This window comes from Neomonachus schauinslandi, chromosome 7 (genome assembly GCF_002201575.2).
Source record: "Neomonachus schauinslandi chromosome 7, ASM220157v2, whole genome shotgun sequence".
Classification (NCBI taxonomy): domain Eukaryota; kingdom Metazoa; phylum Chordata; class Mammalia; order Carnivora; family Phocidae; genus Neomonachus; species Neomonachus schauinslandi.
Genome location: NC_058409.1, coordinates 31,844,498 through 31,865,886, shown reverse-complemented (window position 1 = coordinate 31,865,886; position 21,389 = coordinate 31,844,498). Strand labels below are relative to the sequence as shown.

The following is a 21,389-nucleotide window of genomic DNA, read 5'->3' as shown; positions in this document are numbered from 1 at the left end:
TTCTCTTCCTGTTTAAGATGACAACTGGAGCTTCACAATCCCTTAGCCCACTGGGCTGAGATTTCTTTGTAGGGGCCCGTCCTTGACCCCAGCTCTGCCTTCCCTGGCATACCTTTCCTGACCCACCCACCCCCACAGCCACGTACATACCTTGTAGGGCCCTTGGCATGCATATCACACTGCTACCCTTGAAGAGGTGGGAAAGGGCTAGGCATGTGAGCGTGGGGAGAGGGCAGGAGGGCTGGTGGAACACGCATGCGATGTCACTGCATGGCTGCTCTGGCCCTTGTTGCAGGAGTCGCCCCAGGCAGCCTGCGGAAGGCCTTCCTCTACTTGGGACAGCCCTCCCCAGGGCTGACTCAAAATGGTTTGGGCCTGGGAGATTCCTGGAAACTGCCAAGAAAAGAAAAACACTACTCTTTACGAAGCCAGGGTGTATTTAATTTCAACAACCCGGTGATGAGAAAATGCATTTTGAGTACTTGATTTCTCAAGTTTTACACAACAAACTTGAACCCCATTGTGTCTGTCTCGCTATATTCAAACCTGTGCAGTTTCCACACAGGAAAGCAAACACGTGGCTTGCACCCTGCCCTTAGATTCTCTGCACCTAGAAAGTCTGTTCCACGTATTCTTGGATCTCTGCACCCCCCCCCCCTTTAAAATACGGGCCTCTCTGGACCAGACGGTGCAGCCCCCTTTGCATGGCTTCAGGCTGAATGTCTGCTACAGAGTCGGAAAGGGATTAGAAATCGGGCCTTCTGTGGACAAGCTCTCTCATGTCCTCTCTTTGCAGCCAACAGGAAGGCCGGCTGTGCAGTCACATCCCTGCTAGCCTCGGAACTGACCAAGGACGACGCCATGACTGCTGTTCCTTCTAAGGTTGCCAAGAACAGTGAGGGAATCCCCACAATCCTGGAGGAAACCAAGGAGTTGGTTGGCCGTGCAAACTAAGCTGGGTCCTGTGGCCACAGCAGCTCCCCGGGGCACCCCGGACTGTCTTGCCCTGCAGCCTGTGCCTAAAGGGTCACGGAAATAGTCCTCTGGGGTGGTTGCTCCCACTACGCTGACCCTTTTACTCTGGCCTGCCGCGCTCCGTGCGTCACACACCCTTCAGCCAGCCTGGAGGCCCCCAGGAACGGGCAGGGGGGGAGCGGGGGAGGCCTGAGCCCGAGCCAGCCAGCCCTGGCCGTGTGTATTACCAAAGCAGGCTCCGTGGTTGCTGCCTTAACCCCAAGTGTCTCCTCTCTGTCACCGAGGCCTTGTCTCAGACCAGGCCCCACCTGCTCTCCCAGCCCCCGCCTTTCCAGTGGGCTTTCATTTCACCTGGGTCAATCTTGCTGGGTTTGTGCTTTTCTTTTGTGGTTTCTCCAGCTCTGAGAACAGCATGGGGCTTGTGAACCTTCGGGTTCTATCCCTCCTTTCATTGCTGTCACCTCTGCTCTGCTCTTCCCTCTCCTGGTTATTGTTATTTATTACTAGTGGTGTGACAGTGGGAGCCATGCCTAGAGAAGTGGGGAGCAAACCCCACCCTTACTGCACCTTCCTGGGAAAGGCCTCCCAGAACAAAAAGGACCTACCTGGACCACTTGATCTATTCCACTGCAGCCAAGAGCCTGTGGGGAGGCAGGGTACAGAGACATTGTGGGACCTGTCCCCAGCCTGCTGCCATGTTTGAGGACCCTGCCTCTGTGAACTCTCTACCCCTGCCCCAGGCTACCCAGCCACGGTCACTCCTCACACCTTCCCCAGAGCTTTGGTGCATCTCATCTGGAGTATGGGCTGTACTGTGACCATCCCAACACCTCACCCTCTGTCTCCAAGGAAATGGGAGGTGGAGCCTCCTGGCTGAGAAATTGTTTTGCAAATGGATCTATTTTTATATGAGATTTTTTTTTTTTTTAAGAAAATATTCCTTCCCCCTTCCCCTTCCATAATGTAAGAGGCTCTGATGGCAGGTTCCAGCGACCCTGGGATTTCTCCCCACAGGCCTCAATCCTGAGCAAGACCCTGGACCTCCACGTCAGCCCTAAAGCCTTCTGGGCCCTTGAGGCCCTCTCTCCCATTATCCAGTTTTGGGGCAGGAGGAAGCTCTTCTCTGGTAGAGCTGGACCAGGCCTGAGAATAGTGGGAGCTGAGACCACAGAGTTTTTATAAATTTAATATATTTATCAAGCCAAATGTGCAAATGCTAACTGGGCAAGGAAGCACACGAGTGTGGCCACACGGCATGCCCCGCTCCCTTCTGAACAGTGGGCAGGCCAAAACTGTTCAGTAGCCCCCGCTCCAGGAAGCTCAGACTCTTTGTCCTCCTTGTGCTTTTAGCTTCCCACCACAGGCAGGGAGAGAGAGTGACACGGTTAGGGCTTGACCCAGAATGGGAGTTGGTGGAGCACAGGGGGACCTCAGGTGACCTAAGGGTTCCTGCAGGGAGGGCTTCAGGCCAGGAACTGGGGTGCTGGTTGCTACAGCTGCCTGTGTGTGAGGGGGCGACAGCAGCTCCTTTGAGCTCTTCCCTGGAAGGTGGGGGTGGGGGAAGGCTGCCCCCCTGGGTCCCTTCCTCCTCCCTGCTGACATCTGGGGCTTTGACCCTTTCTTTTTTAATCTACTTTTGCTAGGATGCATTTAATAAAAAATTTAAAAAAAAAAATGCAAACCTGTTTCCCTTGCCTCTTGGGCTTCTGGGATGTCATCACCTCCAGTGTATTGGGTTTGTTTCCAACTGTTAATAAAGCATTGAAACAGTACCACCTTACTGCCTCCTCTGTGAGTTGAAGCTGTTTTCCAAAGCCCTGTTTGACCTGACAAATCAGTGTCAAAAAGTTAAAGGTGCCTATCGTAGGTGTGCCAAACACCCTGCTTCAGCTTCTGCCCTTGCATTTGTGGGCCCTAAAGAAATGGGGCCACAGTTCTGCCCCACCCCTGCCTCTGCGTTGCTGCCTGGGGGCTTGGCCCCCCACCTCCTCACGCCCCCACTGTGTGCCTCCTATGAGCAGACTCAGAACAGAGAGCAGAGGCCCGAAGAGGACCACAAAGCCATTCGGACAGGCTCTAGACCTGGAAATAAAAGCCTTTTAAACAGCCCTGGAGCCTGGGCAGCTGGCTCCCCATCTCGGTGGGGGCTGTGGGGGTGGGCTGCCTGCCTCCTTCCCCACCGGAGGCCACGCGTTTCTGGCTCAGAGCTTTACAGGCGCACATACCAATTAGGGGACCAACCACAGCTGCTCACGCGCTCTGCCAGTCTCTGCCGGCCCGGAATAGAACCCAGGCAGCCAGCGCCCCGCCCTCTGCAGCCTGGCTCGCAGAAACAAAACCCTGCTTCCATCGCGAACCGCGCACACCGCCCTTCCTCCCACGCAAGAGAGTCGCCTCCAGATGCCTAGTTGGAAGGCTTGGTTTCCATGACGACAGGCTTCGGGGAGCTGGCAGAACATGTGACCCGGCTCTGAGACGATGCGCAGAGGAAGCCCAGAGACAGCCTCCTGCCACCGTGCGGTTAGGCATCCCCTCACTGACCGCCCCCCCCCCCCCCCGCCCAGATAACCCCAGTGGGTCTGTGTTTCTGCCCTTCCGCTCCGCCTTCTCCCCTCCTCTGTACTTCCTGCAGCTCCTCTGGCTGCAGCAACCTCGAATCCCACTGTGCTTCAAGGAAGCAGGCAGAGGAGGAGGGGAGGGGAGGACGACTAACTGAAGAGTGAATGGAAAAGCAGGGGGAGGGGGAAGGGAAGGAGGGAGGACGACCTGGGTCTGCAGGCAATCTCATTTCCTGCACACTTTTCAATCCCCTCGATACCACGGCCCCCTGCCCAGTGTCAGGGATGAACCTTCCAATTTCCTTGGCTTTGCTGCAGGGAGTGGGAAGGTGAATTCCAGATGGGTAAACTGAGGCGCAGGCTATTATTGACTGGGCCTTTGGAGAACCGCCTCCGGCATGCCCTCCCACTCCCATAGTGTTCCCAAACTCACTAGGCAGCGGGGCTGGCGGGGAATGGGCAGAGGAGAATCCACCCTCCTCCGGAGAAGCCCACAAGGGCGCTCGGGCTGTTCATTTTGGCAGGGAAGAGGCGGGAACTGAGGAAATGTCCCCCTCCCGGCTTCCAGCCTTTCCAGCCGGCGCCAACACACTCCCGCCCCCGCCCCGGAGCGTCCTCTTCCACCGGGAGACCGGCGCCGGGGCCCGGGGACCGTACGGGAGACGGCGCGAGCACGCAAACGCCACACACCCACACTGCGCTCCGAAACGCCGGCCTCCACAACAGACCCAGAAGCCGATTACACACGACGGGAGACCGATCACCGTCACTTGGACTCTGTTACGTTTGCCCAACAGTACTGCAAGCATCCACAGCCACACCTGACAGACACAGACTCACGGGCAACGACACAAAACCAGGGCGCGCACACACTCATTGCCTGGCGCTCGCGCCCTTCCTCCAGCACACTCCGCTTAGCTCGCCGCTTCATCCACACATGCCAGCAGCCTCCATCCCTTACACAGAACCGTTCAACCTTTCAGAAGAAACCTTTTAATTGTTTTTTTCAAAGAAAAAAAGCCATATAAATATTAGAGTATAAAACTTGCGTGAGACACAGGAAGGGGAGTGGGTGGGAAAGCTACGTGACTATGCGAAGAGAAGCACTTCTAGGAGTCAGTACCGGGGAGGGGGTCGCCGCAGCGCGAGGACACAGCACAAAACACAGCACGGGCCGCCGCAGGCGGATTCAAGGACGGACGGCTGCGCGGAGCCCTCCGCCCACCCGCCCCCACGCAAAAGCACACCGCACTACACTATTGGCTATTCTACACCAGCCGGAAGAGGGAGGGGGCTCTACACTACCGTTGGGCTGGGGTGGGGCTCTGGCGGGACTGGGGCGGGGGCCGATGGGGGTGGGCCGAGAAAGGTCTATGCACAAGGAGGCACTGGGGGACTTTAACCAGGCTCTGGCCACTAGGGGGCAGACTGGGGGGGGGGGGCGCTGGGCAGTGGCCTTCACAGAGAAGAAATGGCACCTGGCAAAATGAAGGAACCAGAGGCTTGGGGAGTGTGGGGGCCCTGTGCAGGAGCCCTGATCCGGGGCTGAGACTTCCTGTCCACTTGGTCCCAGCTCTAGCTCCATGCCTCCCCAACCTAAGGACCAAGAATGGCCCAGCTGACCCTCCCTTGCTGCTGGGGCCACACTGCTTCTTCTACCAGTGGCACCTCTGGAGTACCCAGCACCCACAGAGGGCCCTCTGACCTCTCCAGGGGGCCTGGTCCTAAACATCCTCAAACCTTCCTTTGACTGTAATGCCAGCTGAAATCCACTGATGCTAAAAGCTCAGCCCAAAGTTTACCGCCTTTGTGTGGTAAACAAGGGTCCAGCCTGGTACTTGGTTTATGGCTGGAACTGGGGATCTGGCCAGTACCCTGGGGACATACAGAGCCTTCTACAAGACCCTGATAACCGGTAAGTCAAGCTTTGTCCATCCCCCACATCCACACCCACACCCTTCCCTTCTTTATCTTGCCACCCCATACTGTCTTAGAACATGCAACGGAGTCTCTCTTTTGGGGGCAGGGGAAGTCACAGCATGCAGTGGGAACATCAAACAATGAAAAACAGAACAAAAGACTGGTCCCGAGGGCTTTGGGAAGAGGCATGGTAGCAAAGTGCCCTCCCTAAATCCAGCAAGCATCAGTACCATGGGAATCGTCACCATGTCTCCCAAAACTTGAACTTGGTCTTGGGCTCTGGAAGGAGATGAAAGGACTGGCACCAAACCATGCTTTGGGGGAAGTTGGAGAATTGGAGAGGCCTACAGGTTATTATGCCCTTCCAACTCTTCAGAACTATGAGCCTTTTTAGGACACCAGGCACCTCAACACCCCAACCACCTTCCTTGAGAAAGAGGGGCCGCTGAGGGGGGTGGGGTGGGGTGAGCAGGAGGGAGGCAGGGGATGGTAGATGGGCCTGATCAAATTTGGAAGATGGCAGAGTTCAGCTGTAACTAAAGGGGGTGTGATAAATGGTGTCCGCACGAACCCCACTACCCCCATGGGCACAGCAATTGATTGGACGGGGGTTCCCAGCAGAACTCCCTTTGCATATTCAATCCCTTGGGGGCAGACAGGGGGGTGTTGACTGGGCACTTGTTTCTGTTTCCCAAGGGGAGCATGGCCTGGATCCCTACCAGTATCTTGGGGGTGAGCCCTGAAAATCCGAGGCCTGGGTACAGGTAAGGAGAGACTGGGCTGGTCGGGGAGGGAAGCTGCCCCGTGGCTCTGGGCCCGGCCTCCACGTTACTTCTTCTCCTTTTTGCCTGACTTCTTCTTGTTGCCATTGCCACCTGCAGGGGCCTTGCCGTCTCGCTTGCCGGCCGCGCTGGTCAGCGTGGCATTGCTGCCCGGGATGTAGACGTTCTGGCGGTAGTCGGGCACGTGCTGCAGGGTAAACTGAGGCCCGTAGCGGGCACTTAGGCCCATGGTGCCGGCGCCCCCTCCCAGGGTGGAGCTCCCATCAGCAGCTTCTGCAAGAGACAGAGGAAGGTCAGGAGCTAAACTCTGGGTCCCCAACAGTCACTCTGTTAGAGCACAGCCAGTTAATGAAGGCCTGCCAAGCACCAGCCCCGACCCCGCCGAGCCCTGGGAACGTCCTCTCTCTTCACAAGGGGCAGATGTAAGTGAGACAGCCCAGATTTGATTCCCAGCTCTCTTACCTACTAACTGATTTGGGGCAAGTCTACCTAAACTCCCCTATGTCTCCTCAGTTTTCTGATCTGTGAGGCAGGTTAAAAGTAGCATCTACCTCTTCAGGTTTTGGTTAAGGCTGACCAAGATTATGATGTATATAAAGCACCCAGAAGAGTGCCTATTACACGGTAAGGGCTTAAAACATGCTAGCTGTTACTTTTCTCAGGGCTGAGGTAAGAGCTCTCAAATCCTTGCCCTAACCCTTCTCCAGGGAGCCCCTCTGGCAGCCACACCGATCAAGGGCTCCTGGGGGGCTGTAACCAGGACCTGCTGGTCCTCCTATCCTCGGGCCAGCGCCCACAGCGCGGGTATTGGGCAGTTCTGTAGTTAGTGTGGGCTTAGGGAGTGCACGGGCACGACGGCTTTCACCTCCCTAAGACAACCCAGCGAGATAGGGGTATTTATCCCCACTTCACAGATGAGGAAAGCAAGGCCCAGAGAAGGTGAAAGACCAACTCAAAGCCCTAGCAGGTGGCATGGGTTAAAGCCGGGGCGGCCGCGTGTATTTAAGCATCCACTGTCCACTGTCGGGCGGAGTCACCACCGCCCCCAGCAGTGTGGACCCCGTCCCTCTGCGGAGAGCGGAGCGGGAGGGAAGGCAGGGCTGAGCAGTGTTCTAGGAGGCGAAGAAGATGCTCCCGGGAGCAGCCGGCGGAGGAACGATGCAGACACAGGCTCACAGTTTCAGGGCTGGGTGACACCAGAGGACACCTTGAGCCCAGCTTCCCACTGGGCCCAAGAAGAAATGGGCTCTAGGGAAGTAAAATGCGGGCTCCAGCTCCACATCACCCTGGGCGCTTGTTGGAAAAGGAGACTCAGAATCTGCATTTTAACAAGATTTCCAAGTGATTTTGATGCACACTGAAGGTAGAGAAGCACAGACTCACTCACCTCACTGGGTTTTTGCGAGGCTTAAATGAGACAACGCTTGGTGCGCGCCCAGGCATGTGCTGAGTGCTCCGTGGGAGGCGCGGCCGCGTCAGCCTCACGGCCACACGCGGTGTGAGCGACCTCCACTCCCCATGCTCCCCGACCCGGCCGGCAGGCAAACCAGGACTTCCCACGCCACAGCCTGAGCTCACCAGGGCTTCTGCGGGACTTGTCTGGCAGCGGGAAGGTTAAAGCCCCGGAACTCCCGGCCCGGCTGGCAGATGAGCTCTGCTCCCGGCCTCCCTTTACTCCACCCTAGACCCTGGGAGTGGGCAGAGAGGGTGACTAAAGCCAGGGAGGCTGACTAATCCTGGGACACTAACCAGGGATTGAGAAACAGACTGGAACTATTTTCTAGACCAGCACCAGAGGGGGAGGGGAGAGGAGACAGGAACAGAGACAGGAAAGAGGAGCCCCCGTCTTTCTGCTCCCCCCCCCATCCCCCACCGCTCCAGCGCTCAGGTTTCTACAACCTCCATTCCAAGTCCCAAATCCCAGGATGTGAGGGCTTTGGGGGCATGTGTGAAAGAGAGGCTGGGTGGGAGGGAGCAGCTGCCCACTTCCTTCTCTTTCTCTAGGCTGGTCCCCTCCCCCAGCCCCTTCATTTCACTGACTTTTCCATGTTTTCCCTAATTAACTCCAGGAGGGAGCCAAGCTCACCCTCCCCTCCAGCATCCCTCATCCAGCCTGGGAAGGGAGGGGAAGGGGGCCCAGATTCGGCTTCAAAGAGCTAGGATTCCAGAGTGATTTAGGGGCTAAAGGGGAGACTTCAGAAGCGAGAGAGAGAGAGAGAGAGAGAGAGAGAGAGAGAGAGAGAGAGAGACAAGAAAGGGAAATAAATGGGGAGAAACAGGAAGAAGGGAGGTAGGAACAGAAGGGCATGAAGGGCTTGACTGGGTAACTAGAGGCCAGGCCCACCCACATCCTGCACTCCCCTAGATCTCTAAGGAGCACCCCAAGGGGGTGGAAATGACAAAGCCAGTTGTTGCCACCTCTCACCAGAAGCACAGGCCTGACGTTGGCCCAGGTCCTGTGGGAGGGGAGCACTGAGGTTGGGCTGGACCGAGAAGAGAGATGATGTGCAAACCCAGTGCCTAAGACAAAAAAGGCTGACACGTGAGTTCCTTCGGGTCAGCTCGGCCACTAAAAATACTGCGTGACCTTGGCAGAGGCCCTGCATGATTCAGGCCTCTGTTTCCCCGTCTATAAATCTGAGAGGGAGAAGGTAGACTGTAGATTGATTCTATAGAAGGCTCTGGCCTTCTGTAGAATCAATTCTTCAGTGGCCCCTCCTTCTACTCCTCCAACACACACAGTGAGCAGGGACCGAGATCTTTTCTATTCCTAAGAGAAACATTCTTTTTTTGGAAGCAAGAAAGGGGTGCCTGGCTGGCTCAGTCAGTGAGCATGCGACTCCCGATCTCAGGGTTGGGAGTTTGTGCCCCGTGTTGGGTGTAGAGATTACTTAAAAATAAAATCTTCAAACCGAACCAAAGCAGACAGCTCTGGCATGAAGGTGGGAGCAGCTCTGGCCTCCTCTCCAGCTCCTGGCACCTGAACCCCCCCCCTTTGCCCTTCCCACCCCAACTCAGGGCTGAGACAGCACCTCCGGACAGGGAGGCCTGGTCAAGCTAGACGAGGGCCAGTTGAACCACAAACCAGAGCCTCCTTGAAAACACACTTCCCCCCAAATGTTTATTTAAAAAGCCTCCCAAGTGTACTTACTTTCCTTCTTACTTACTCCCCCTCAGCAGGCCCTAGCGCCAGGCTGGGCTGGACTCCAGGACCCTTTCCAGGCTTCGGGGCAGGGAAGCGGGTGTGAAAGTTGAGAGTAGGGCCTGACCCTGCCACTTCAACCCTCTGGGTCCATTCCCCAAGGCCCAAGCTTATGCTCAGGTCAGCTGCTGTGTGGGCCAGGGGGCTGGAGCCCTGACAGGGGAGCCAGCCGGCAGTGACCCAGGAAGTTTGTGGGCCGTAAATACGGATTCCATTTCTGTTTTTTAAATCTGGATTCAGGCCAAAAAGCCTGCTTCCTGGCCTTAACACTAAAAACCACAACAGCTAAATGTACCTGACTGTCTGTTTACTTTCCTCAAGAACCTGACTTGGCATCTCCCAGACCCACCCGCCTGCCTCTTTCATACTCAGTATCTGGCCTCTCCAGGAGTACAGCCCCCCCCAGACCTGGGCCAGCTCTGTGCCAGAAGGCTGGCCTCCCCTGTGACTTCCCTCTTCCTCTCCCCCTTCACCTACACGGGCCTGGCTTCACTCAGCCTCACAGACATCTGGGAAAGGCTTGCCAGATTTAACAAAAATAAATGCAGTGTGCCCGAATAAATTTGAACTTCAGATTAAAAATGAGCCATTTTTTATATAGTATGTCCCAGTACTAATGTTTGGGGCCTACTTACGCTAAAATACTATTTGTTGTTTACATGAAGTTAAAATTAACTGGGCATCCTGTATTTTATCTGGCACCTCTAGTCTGAGAGTAAAGCACGACAGTAAGAGGAGTTCAGTCTCTGCTCCTACTCAGCTAAAGGGAAATGTAGGCTGCATCTAAAGGCAGACGTGGTCACTGCAGAAGAAAAGGCATGAACCTGGGAGTCGGACTGCATTAGAATCACCCATCTGCAGCTCTAAACAGGGACCTTGGAGCAAGGGATTTCTCAGTTCTCTCATCTGTCAAATATAAGTAAGTAATCACAGACAGGCCTTGCAGAGCTGGTAATTGGTGCGATGCCCATCAAGTTTGCCAAGCGTGTGTGCCCAGGACGGTACACAGGTATGATTTTAGTGATCACTGTTCTGATTCTGCCTGGTTCTCTACCAGCCCTCCGCACCTGCTAGAGGCCAGGCCTTTCACTCCACTATGTAAGCCCAGTGCCTTCATCCTCTGACAGCCTCCAAAGAAGCCTAGGATTTGCTGCTCCTGCAACTAGTCCTTATTAATAGGCATCATTCTAATTCAGCCTTCTACGGGTCAATAAGGATAAGAATTAATCAATTTCAGCCACTGCGTATCGTGCCCTTACTCTGTCATTACTGGCCCTCCCAACACTGTAGTAAGATCTGTCAAAGTACCCGATTTATAGTCAGTGAAACTAAGGCCCCCAGGGGCTGAGTGCCTTCCTTGAGGACATACAGCTAAGCATGGGTGCCAGGATCTGAATCCGGGTTGCCCTGCCTCCAAAGCCTGTGCTCCTAAGTACTAATATCATCCTGGTGTTCTGTTTCCCCGGCTCAGGCTGCTTTTGACTCTTCGGGGACAACAGTCATCGGCTGAATCTCTCTTGCACGTGAAGTTCTTTGTTAGCCCTCTAGGAAAATCAAAATCCTGCTCTGCAGGTGGGGGCAACAAAAAAGAGAAGGGGTCTCACAGGTCCAAGTGCATTCTCTCACACCCACTTGCATGGATGGAAGGCTTGCGTGTGCCAGGCCCACGGCTTTGTTGTCTACGGAAGCATCTCATGTAGTCCTCACGACAACCCCCTGGAGGCCACTGCCTCCATTTTCTTGGCTGAAGAAGGGTTAGTGAGATTAAGCAAACGGATCAAATTCCCAGAGACAGTAAGTGGCAGAACGAGGGTCCCACCTATGCTGTCCCCTGCTGAAGCTGGACTCTTAACACTACCGCCTACACCCCCTCAATACATCTTTCCTTTCCCACTCCCCTCGAGGCATCCCAGGACCCTCAGCTGTTTCTCCACCTGGCTTCCTATCCAGGAATGAGGAGTCCCCTCGGAGCAGCTGAAAGATCCAGAGACGCCAGGCAGGTGGATGGCCAGTCTTGAGGCCTGGTGGCTGCGGGACCACCCCAAACCCCACACCCAGAGGGGCACAACTCACCACTGGCAGAGGCCAGGATCATGGCCTGCAGCATCTCTGTGTCAAACTGGTTGTTGGGCCACGTGCCGGTCTCATCGCCATTCTGGGAGCTGCGGAAAGAGTGGGGTGGTGGTGAGTACAGCCTCTGGGGCCAGCCCAGGCCACGCCCCTCCTGTCCTCTCCCAGGGAACCCAGATCTAGCACCCTGGGTCTCCATCCCATGCAAAAAGATGGCCCGTAGGATCGGAACATGTCATGTTTGCAAACCCTTTGGACAAATACCTCTGCTGAGCACACTTGCTTGCCTTGCACCATCTATAAAAGTCAAACCTTTTCTGAGGCACTTCCCTAATTCCTCAAGCTCCCTCTCACAGCAAATCCGGTATGGATACTGTTCTCTAGAGTGCCAGTTCCCAACCTCTGCTTTGGTAACATGAATAAAATTGGTCAGAGGGGATGCCTGAGCCCACCCGGACCAGCCCCGGGGGCGTCCACGTGGCAGCCCCAGCGGCCCTTCTCCTGGTGCTGTAGCTGTGTGCGGTGGGGCAGGGTCTGCCTGCCTCCCACTGAAGCACCTAGTTACCACCTTTAAACACTCCAAGCACTGAGGAAAACATGAGGTGCTCGATAACTGTTAAAAATGCTAACCTCTAGAGGACCTGAAGGAATTCCAACCCAACTTGGATTTTTCCCACAGTGACTATTTCCCTGCTTTGTTGGAATTTGGAAGTATGACATTTTTTCTGGGGTTTTTTTGGGGGGGGGGGCACCCTGACACACACACACAGTCTATTAGGTGATCCTTGGCACCCTTTGGCACCCAGAGTTCCTCAATAAATATTTCTTGCCTGAATGAATGGGAAAAAAATCCATGGAGAGAGTTAGGTCACTATGAGGGAAGGATTTGGCACCAGGGGAGTGGCTGCAGGGCAGGCCTTGAACACATGGTGGGGGAGGGGGGAGCACAAAAGAGTGAACACGAGTGAGCGCGAGCAAGAGCACGTCTGTGCATTCTGTCATGGTGGGTGAGCACAGCCAAGAAATGCTTTACAGTTTTTCCAAGTTCTGTCCCTGCCTATGGTTTCCCCTGCTCTGGGACCCCCCAGCCCCAGGAAGTGGACTTGGGCTCAGATCAGGGCACAGCTGCAGTCACATCAAAGGGAGAGTTAGGGAGAGTTAGGGTTGGAGGGAAAAGTAGGAAGCTCGTTTCTCTCTCAGAGTGAGAAGAGGTGGAATGCTGTGTCCTCTTATTCAACCGACATTTACTGAGCAATGACTGTGCACCAGACCCTGGGCTAGATACTGGGGTTATAGTTGGGAACATGACGGAAATAGTTTGTCTCTATGATGCTCATGGTCCATATTGAGAGGCTGACATTAAATAATTACACAATTATTTAATCGTGACTGTGACAAGTGCCATGAGGCCAAGAGCACGGTGTAGGGGGAAGTCTTGATTTAGCAGGGGCTAGGCAGCTCACTCAGTCCAGGCTTCCCTGAGGAAAAGGGACATTAGAAGACAGGCAATTTAAATTGGGAGAAATTTCCAGGTGATTTGCAGGACAATTCCAGCGAAACGAAAGTAGGAAGAATGACAGAAAATCACCACCTTATAACCAGCAATCATCAGTGAATACTAAAATATTAAAAGTGGAAGGTTGTTGCACAGTCTCAAATACCACTCATAGAGTACTTATTAATCAATTATTTAAAAATATCTTTGTAATGGAGAGATCTGGAGATACCACTTAACTAAGTGAACGCCGTGAGTATCACTGACAGCTGGACAGACGGACATGGTATCATTCCCCATGTAATGCAGTGGGAGGGTACACGGTGTCGCACGGGCAGTATTCCTACCAAAACTGTCAACCTGCTTTCACTGTGAGAAAATGCAAATCCAGATTGTGGGACATTTTAAAAGACAACTGGCTTGGACTCTAAAAAATGTCTGTCATGAAAAACAAACAAAAAAGGTAAGGAGGCTGTTCTACATTAAAGGAGATGAGAGAGAGATGGCAAGCAAATGCAATTCATGCTCTTTGATTGAATCCTAGGTTTGAAAAAAAATACCAGAGGTGTGGCTGGCTCGGCCTGTAAAGCCTGCAGCCTTAGAGTCATGAATTCAAGCCCCATGTTGGGTGCAGTGCTTACTTTAAAAAACAAAAAACAAAAACCACAAAAAACCACCAAACAGGTTAAAAAGACATTTCAAGAACATTTATGAAAATCTGCTAGTGGACTAAATATTTTATTGCATTAGTGTTAAATTTCTCAAACGTGATCATTCTTTTATGGTTTGTAGGAGAATGCTACTATTATTAGGAGTTATATACTGAAATTTTTCAAATATTATGTCGTCTGCCACTCTCAAATGGTTCAGGAAAAAAAAGTTTAGTGTGTGTGTGGAGAGAGAGAGAAAAACAAATGTGCAAAATATTAACAATTGATTAATCTAGGTAAAAACAGTATTTCCATGTTCATCACACTATTTTTGACAAGTCAACTTTTCGACAAGCTTGAAACATTTCAAAGTGGAAAACTGGGAAGTAAAGTGAAGTATCTAGGAGAAGGTGTAGTGCTGGGGGAGAGCGCTTTCCAGTTAGAGAGAGTAACATGGCCCAAGCCTCTGAGGCTGCGAAACACTTGGCCACTTCAACAGACTAAGGGAAGCCAGTGTGGCTGCCCCAGGGGGAGGTGGTGTCAGGGGCTGAGGATGTAGAAATGGACACTAAAGATGTTGGTCTCATCCTAAGAGCTCTGGCAAGTCACTCAGGTGTTTAAAGTAGGGGAATGGGGGGTGTCACGATGGGATTTAAGTCTTTAAAGATCACTCTTGCTCCTGGGAGAGGACCAAGGGTTAAAGGTACCTTTGGGAGCACAGGGGCCCAGGGATGGGGCCTCAGTCGACTCTGTCTCTGTGGAAATCCACGGGTCTTTACTTGCAGCCCTGCTGAGCTGTCACTGGGCCTGCTAGAGGGCACAAGGCTGAGGCAGATGAGCTCATGCCTCGATGAAGAGCCTGACTGGGATGCGGTTGGGAGAACAAGGTCAAGGAGGGGAAACAGAGAGAAGGGCTCCGGGGTGAACAACAGCGTCAGATACTAGGTTAGGAAGATGCCCTGCGCGGACTGGGTAATGGTGTTGAGGGAATAAAGGTGAGTGAAGGGGTGGGCCTGGAACCAGGACGGGCTGGGCTCTGGGGAGGATTCTTGGGCAATGGTTAAAGGCTGGAGGCTAAGCAGATGAGCAGGCTGCCAGCTCTGTGAAGCTGGGCACGAGGTAAGTGGAGGGGGAGAGACTTCTTTTTGAACAATTTGCTGAGAGCTTCCTATTCTCTGGGTTCTGGGCTGACTAAATTACATATAATTTAGTTGTATATATAATTTGGTTATATATATTTAGTTTATATACAGTTTATACTTAGTTTATACAGTTCAGTTATAGCTTAGGTAGCTCGCCTATTTGAGCCTCAGAACCACCTGCAGATAAGTGTTACTACGATTCTCTCTCTTTTCCAGCAGATAAATGCAGGGCTCAGAGGGGCTGAGAGACTCCCGAAGCTGCATAGCTGCTCACCGGCAGAACTGGAACCTGAAGGGGCCTCCTGTGATCCTGAAGCCCATATGCTCTTATACCCGGCACTGCCCTGGGCTTCCCCACGGAGGCCTTGGAGCCCCTGCAGCGGGGAGAGGGGGCTCCTCCAGGATTTAGGAGACGGTGAAGAATAAAAGTGCAGGCGATGGACTACCTCTAATTGACCATTTTCCAAGCATCTCCTATGTGTCAGCGCCTGTGGCAGGCCCTAAGACATAAGAGTTGAGAGACGGCATTCTTGCCCTAAGGAGTCTGTATTCGGGTGTGCTGGATGGGGGCGGGGGGGGGGGGACGTCCCAGAGGCTGGGCTGTGGAAAAACAGCTCCCTGTAGCAGGATGCAAAAAGGGAGAAATCCGGGGACATCCCCTCTGACAAAAGCCTGGATTTAACTGTGTCAAAATATAAATACATATGTATTTTTTGACATAGTAAAAGCCTGTCAGCCTTTTAAAATACACATCCTATGTCCATATGAGGGGCTGTTAGGCAACAATTACGTTCTGAACATTTTTTTCCTGCCACGGGGAAATTCTCGTGGTATCCTGCAAAGAGAACACAAAGAGGTGATAATGCTGATGGAGCTCAATTACTGGGGGGAGAAATATACCACCTCACCGGGAATAAGAGTTCTTAATATTTTGTGAACAAGTTTGTGAACAATTTATTTAGGTGAATCAGATTTAAAAAAAAGACAAGACACCAGGGCATGTTGTTTGAGTGCACAAAGAAAAAAGTTTAGAAATAGACATATGAAAATATTAAAGAGCTTAAGAGATTTGAGACACTCAACCAAATACAAAATGTGGGCCTTAATTTGGGTAAGTGCACAAATGAGTTAACAGAGAGATGTCAATATAGGCTGGATTTCTGATAATACTAGTTTATTAATATATTATTTCATATTAATGTATTATTAGTTTATCAGTATTACTGTGAGTGCTTACATGTTAAAAAAAAAAAAAAGAACTGTCTGTTAAAGACCATGAAGACTCAGATGAAATTATATGAAGGCTGAGATCTGTTTCAAAACAGTTCAAGGGGGTAACAGGGTGGAGACCCAAGTGAAACAAAGTAGGGCATTAGTTGGAGCTGGACATTGGGATCACAGAGGTTCATTAGACCATTCTACTTTTGTACAGATTTGACAATTTCCACATTCAAAAAAATGTTATTGGGGGGGCTCTCTGGGTTGTGAAATTAGAGTGCTTTCTCTTCTAAATTTTTCCTCTATTTCTCATGCTTCTATATCGAGCGTGTATTTTTTTATAAGCAGCAAAAAATAAGTTGCTACTTGCCTGCTGAGTGACGGCCTAAGCTGGGGGGGAGCAGGGCAAGTGTCTCTCTGAGGAGGGAGAGTGGAAGGGGATGGTGGAGCCATCAAGGGAGAACAGAGTGGAGACCAGGAGAAGCTAAATGGAGACTCTCCCCTCTGTGCAGAGACTGGGAACAGCTGCAGGGTGGGGCCTGGGTTACAGCCTGAGAAGGGACAAGTGGTTTGCTGGGTTCAGCACTTGAGGTAACAGCTGCCAGGACAGGAAGCCAGAAGGGTGACTTGAGAAGGGACACTGGCTGGAAGGAGGAGCACCTGGCAAGCAGGGAACTTCACAACTTGTCTTTCTCCCTTTGGTCTAGGCAATGTGACCCAGCACTGACTTGAACTTGGACTGGGCTTACTGGAGAACTCAACAGCAGCCCTGCTCTGAAGCTGGTGTGCCAGTAACCAAGATGGTAGAGAGAAGTGGAGCAGAGAAGTGATGGAGGGCCGGAACCAGAGTTAGGCTGAACAAGAGAAATCTCCCCTCTTCGTCCTCTCACTCCAATTGACTCACCAGAATGGCAGCAAAGAAAGAATTCCCCGTCAGTCTGCTGATCCTGAGAGGCCTCACCACAGGGCCTTTGCATATGCTCGTCCCGCCTTCCTTCAGCTGGTTATTTTATACTTAGCCTTCAGATCTCAGCAACACCTCATTTCCTCTTAGATTTCCCTCTGCTCCCAGACCAGGTCAAACCCCTATTTTATGCTCTCACCACCAGGTACTGCTCTTCATAGCACTTGGGATAACTGCAATCTTACACTTATTTTGTATTTTGGGTTAATATTTGTCTCACTCAACATATGGTAAACTCCTCAAGGACCGGGAACAGGCCTATTTTATTACCTCCTACACCTAGAATACGACCTGGCCTCCAGGAGGTGCTTACTAACTATGGAATGAATGAAGGAGAAAAGCTGCAGTTGCTGGACTGAGCCCTTAATGTTCATTTCATCTGGGCCATTTCGGAATTCCGACAGTAATGTGTGTCCCATCCCCCTCAAGTTAACTAAGGAAGGGAACCTTCTCTTACATCTCCCCAAGAGCTCCTATGTGTACTTCAGGCCACCAAGTCTCTCATTTGATGAAAAGGGACTTGAGGCAGGGGTAAGGTGCTCAACCCAGAGGGCACATCACAAGCAGTCTATGGGCCTTCCAGGGGCAGCAGTGAATTCTGCTCCAGGACCAGTACACGGTCTGGGGTGGAGGTGGGGGGTACAGGGGCCACAAGCTGCCCAGTGCTTCTCACCACCTCAGCTCACTTCCTCCTGGAGGCTTTCTCTACACTCACATGAACTTGCTAAGATTTGCAACTAGACATTTTTAGTGCGATATATTGTCCATTTTCTGTCTCACCTGCTGGCCTGGAAGTCTTTGAGTTCAAAGATGATGTCTGCTTGTTCATTCTTGTAGGACAGTGTTTAGAACAGGGCCTGGCTCATAGTAGAGGCCCAATAAATGAGTGATGAATGAATGAACACGTGAGTGAACACATGGAGGACCTAACAAGTAAGCGACAGAAAGGCTGGCAAGGCCACTGGGGCAAAACAAGACAGATGGGGTCAAGGGAGGGGCAAGGGCAGCCCAAGCCATCTGGCTTGCTGCCTCCTAGGGCCCTTCTAGGAAATGTCCTGGTTCTGGATACATGTGCAGGACTGCAGGAGGTGGAGGCTCCACCGCATGCCAAGGTCTCCTGGGTCCTTGTGGCAGTGCGTCCTCACCATCCAGGCATGTGGGGACATGTGGGCAGTAAGGGCCCGGCCAGCAAGGAGGCAGGGGAAGGGGGCCTAAGCTCTGCCCCCTCTCTCTCCCCTGGGTTCCTTGGACTCCTCCAGGCTCCTGACTTCTAACAGGGAGGCCTGGCCCCGAGCCCACCCCACTCCCCTCAGACCAACTGAAGGTCTTTCTACAGCTTCCCTCCCCGCCACCCGCAGGGGGTTCCTGTCTCAGCAGGAATTCACACTGGATTGAAATGAGCAGCTGGGGCAGCCGGGATGAGAGAGTGTGGTGGTAAGCACTGATCAAAGACTCTGTGTGTAGGGGGGGAGGGGGGAGGGGGAGGGGGGGCATGTGTGTGCTGGCTTGCCCACAAGTACAAAGAAATAGAGACAGGATAAAAGGGAGACGAAGAGAGATAAAGAAAGAGTAACAGAAAGAGGCCCAGGGATGCAGACAGAGACTATACAGTTAGAGAGACATACAGAGAGAGACAGAGACAAGGAAAGAGAACAGAGAGGAAAGCAGAAATAGCAAGAGATTAAGAAACCAAGAGACTGGAGACAGAGGAGCACAAAGACGCTAGGCAAGAGGGAGAGACAGAAAAGAGGTCAAGGAAAAAGGGAGGCAGAAACAGAGAGGAGAAGAAACAGAGACTGAGACTAAGGAGGAGTCACATTTATTCATTAATTCCACATTTCCTGAGCACCCAGCATGGCAGGTGCAGTGTGAGGCACAGATCCGTGCAAGCAGACACAAATGGTAGGGATGAAGATGCAGCAATAAAGACAGAAACCGAGGCAGAGACAGAAAGAGAGGGAGAGAGATAGAAAGGGCAGAGGGATAAGAAAGAGTGGCAGAGACAAGAGGCCTGTAGGTAGAGAGGCAGGACCAGCTGCGAGACCTAGGGCAGCCTGGAGCCAGGGCAGGACCAGGGAGCCCCGCCCCTTGAGCTACCCCCTCAGTCCCACCTCCAGCTGTGCAGTCTCCACCTTCCCCCACAGCTGCCTGGCCTCCCTCACCTGTTGGCTCTGGAGGAGGCTCCAACTGCTGACATGGCCTCCCCTCCTCCTCCTGCCCCCCCACCCCAGTCTTTGCCTGAACCCCAGCCCAACCTGGAGCAGGGGGACATAGGAATTAGATGGGTATAGAATACTTCCTTTCCACCCAGAGACCACTTTAAGACCAGGAGATAGGAGAAGGTTACCTGGGGAGAAGGGAGGGGCTGAGTGTGTGGAATGAGTTTTCAGAAGAGCCAGAGTAGAAGCCTCTTCCTTCTGGGGTCTGTGTACCAGCCCCCAGTACACTAAAACCTCCCTGAAATCCGGAACTTAGGGAAGGAGCCCCTTGTAGCACATGCTGAGCCCTCCCCCACCTCCTCCCCCGTCATCACTGAGAACATGCCGCAGAGAAGAGGGTGGGCTGGAGAGGAAGTCACCTACCCGCTGGTGCCGGGTCTCTGGGTCTGAGAGAATCGCCAGTCCGTGTTGGGCGGGGCTTGCTGTGGAGAAAACAGAGGGAAAGGGGCTGAGGACCCATAAGCAGTCAGAATGTCACCCGAGCCCCGGGGCTGGGCAGGGAGGGAAAGAGGGAGATGCACACAGAGAAGAAAAGAGGATAAGAGGAGGGAGGGGCAGACTCATCTCCAAAGACAAAATGTACCCCAGGTCTCAGAGGTCTGAGGTACCAGAGGCAAAGAGATAAAATAACATTGATCTGACCACAGTGAGCAAGCCCCGACTCCTTTGCTAAAGAAAGAGCCCATTCCTCCCTGCCTGACTCAGAACTGCTGAGCTGAGATTCAAGGGCAGAAAGTATCTTCTGTGGAACCCAAGGGTGCAGAGAAGCCCCCCCCACCCCCCCAGGAGATTTTCATGAGAATTCCACCAGCCCTAGAAGGAATTTATTCAGCTCCTCAGCTGGGAACAAAGCATCCTTGCAGCAAGATGGCCGCTGTTCTGGGTAACCCTTTTTGCGCCAGGTTGTGCTGTAACATATTCAGAAGGAGCCCTCCTCCAGGCCCTTGGCTCTTGACGACCCCTTCCCACAGCTAAACACATTATTAATTTAGGAGTCATGCCAGACTGATTCTTTGCAGGGCATCCAAGCCCCAGGACACCTCTCACCCCCAGAACTCTGCCAGACAATGGCTGTGACTGAGGAAGAGAGAACAAGGCCGCTCTGTCTGGGACAGAGAAAACTGCCGGGATGGAGCCCAGCAGAGATCAAGCTCCCACAGCCTCCAAGCAGAGCCAGCTAAGTCTCCAGGGCTCCTAAGGGGCTGATCTGTAGTCATGTCCCACCTGGATGACGGTGTGGGACTTTAGCCAGACGCTTCCCTCCCGAGACCAGAGGGTGTATTATCCCACCACACACACACACACACACACACACACACACACACACAGCACTCCAAGAGCCATCTCCTTAACCATTCTGAGGTGTGCTGGTAATTAACTCTCACACTCACTCCCAGAAGCAGAGGAGAAATGTATCTCTGATTACACTGGGGAGAAGAAAGACCAGAGGCTGCCAAATGACTCACTCTGAGGCTCACAGGTGGCAGTGATATGAGCAGAACCCAGAAATTTAGCATCCCAGGTACACCATGCGTCACCAGCACCAGTGCAGGACTGCCGTGGGGAACGGCACTGGGATGCCTACTCCTCAGCCTTAGACACAGGAGAATCTACATAGAGATGCAAGAGCCATGACAGACTGGAAGAGAGTTGCTGGGCAAAACTCACAACCTATGTAAGGACGGCGGGTCCAAAGCGTGTTCAGTAAGGGCTGCTCAGGGATAAGGAGCCCCAGAAGACTTTTCTCTAACATAGAGCCCTAAAAGGGAAAGAATCCCATCTATGCCCCATCCCAGCAGATGAAGACTGCCCTCCTTCTTCCAGCTTTACAAGTGCAAGCGACTCAAAGTACAAATTCTGGAGTTAGACCTGAGTTAGAGCTTTCTCTACCACTTACCCTGTGAACTTGAGCAAGTCATGTGACCTTGGTGAAATTCAGTCATAAGGTGAGGAAGCTGGTATCTATCCAACAAAAATCTTGGGAAGAACGAGTGAGGTGCAGTACTCGGAGGAGGTATCGCAGAAAGGCTCTCTCAATCAGCTATCACATAGGGTTGTTGTTTCAAACTCTAATTCTGATTCGGTAGGGGCAGGGAGGAACGTAACTATAGTTTAAATAAAAGCTCCTGAGATTGTGGAAACTTGTGCCTTTTACTACTATAGTTGCCCCACATATGAGGGCCCCCTGGCATCT

General features: G+C 52.6%; 2 protein-coding genes across 4 annotated transcripts in view; one reads left to right on the top strand and one right to left on the bottom strand.

The window, feature by feature from the left end:
* The window catches only part of DIAPH1 (diaphanous related formin 1), a 96,076-nt gene extending 93,329 nt beyond the window's left edge, over positions 1-2,747 (top strand). The window contains exon 28 of the mRNA XM_044916728.1: positions 797-2,747. Coding sequence (XP_044772663.1) covers positions 797-954 — 158 coding nt within the window. The 3' untranslated portion in view covers positions 955-2,747. The remainder of the gene's footprint in view (positions 1-796) is intronic.
* A 1,763-nt stretch (positions 2,748-4,510) lies between these two features.
* LOC110590965 (protocadherin gamma-C5) overlaps positions 4,511-21,389 on the bottom strand; it is a 32,611-nt gene continuing 15,732 nt past the window's right edge. For all 3 annotated transcript variants that reach the window (XM_021701845.1, XM_044916727.1, XM_021701844.1), the window contains exons 2-4: positions 19,559-19,617; positions 11,511-11,599; positions 4,511-6,508 (exon numbers count right to left, since the gene is read on the bottom strand). In XM_021701845.1, coding sequence (XP_021557520.1) covers positions 6,282-6,508; positions 11,511-11,599; positions 19,559-19,617 — 375 coding nt within the window. In that variant the 3' untranslated portion in view covers positions 4,511-6,281. The remainder of the gene's footprint in view (positions 6,509-11,510; positions 11,600-19,558; positions 19,618-21,389) is intronic.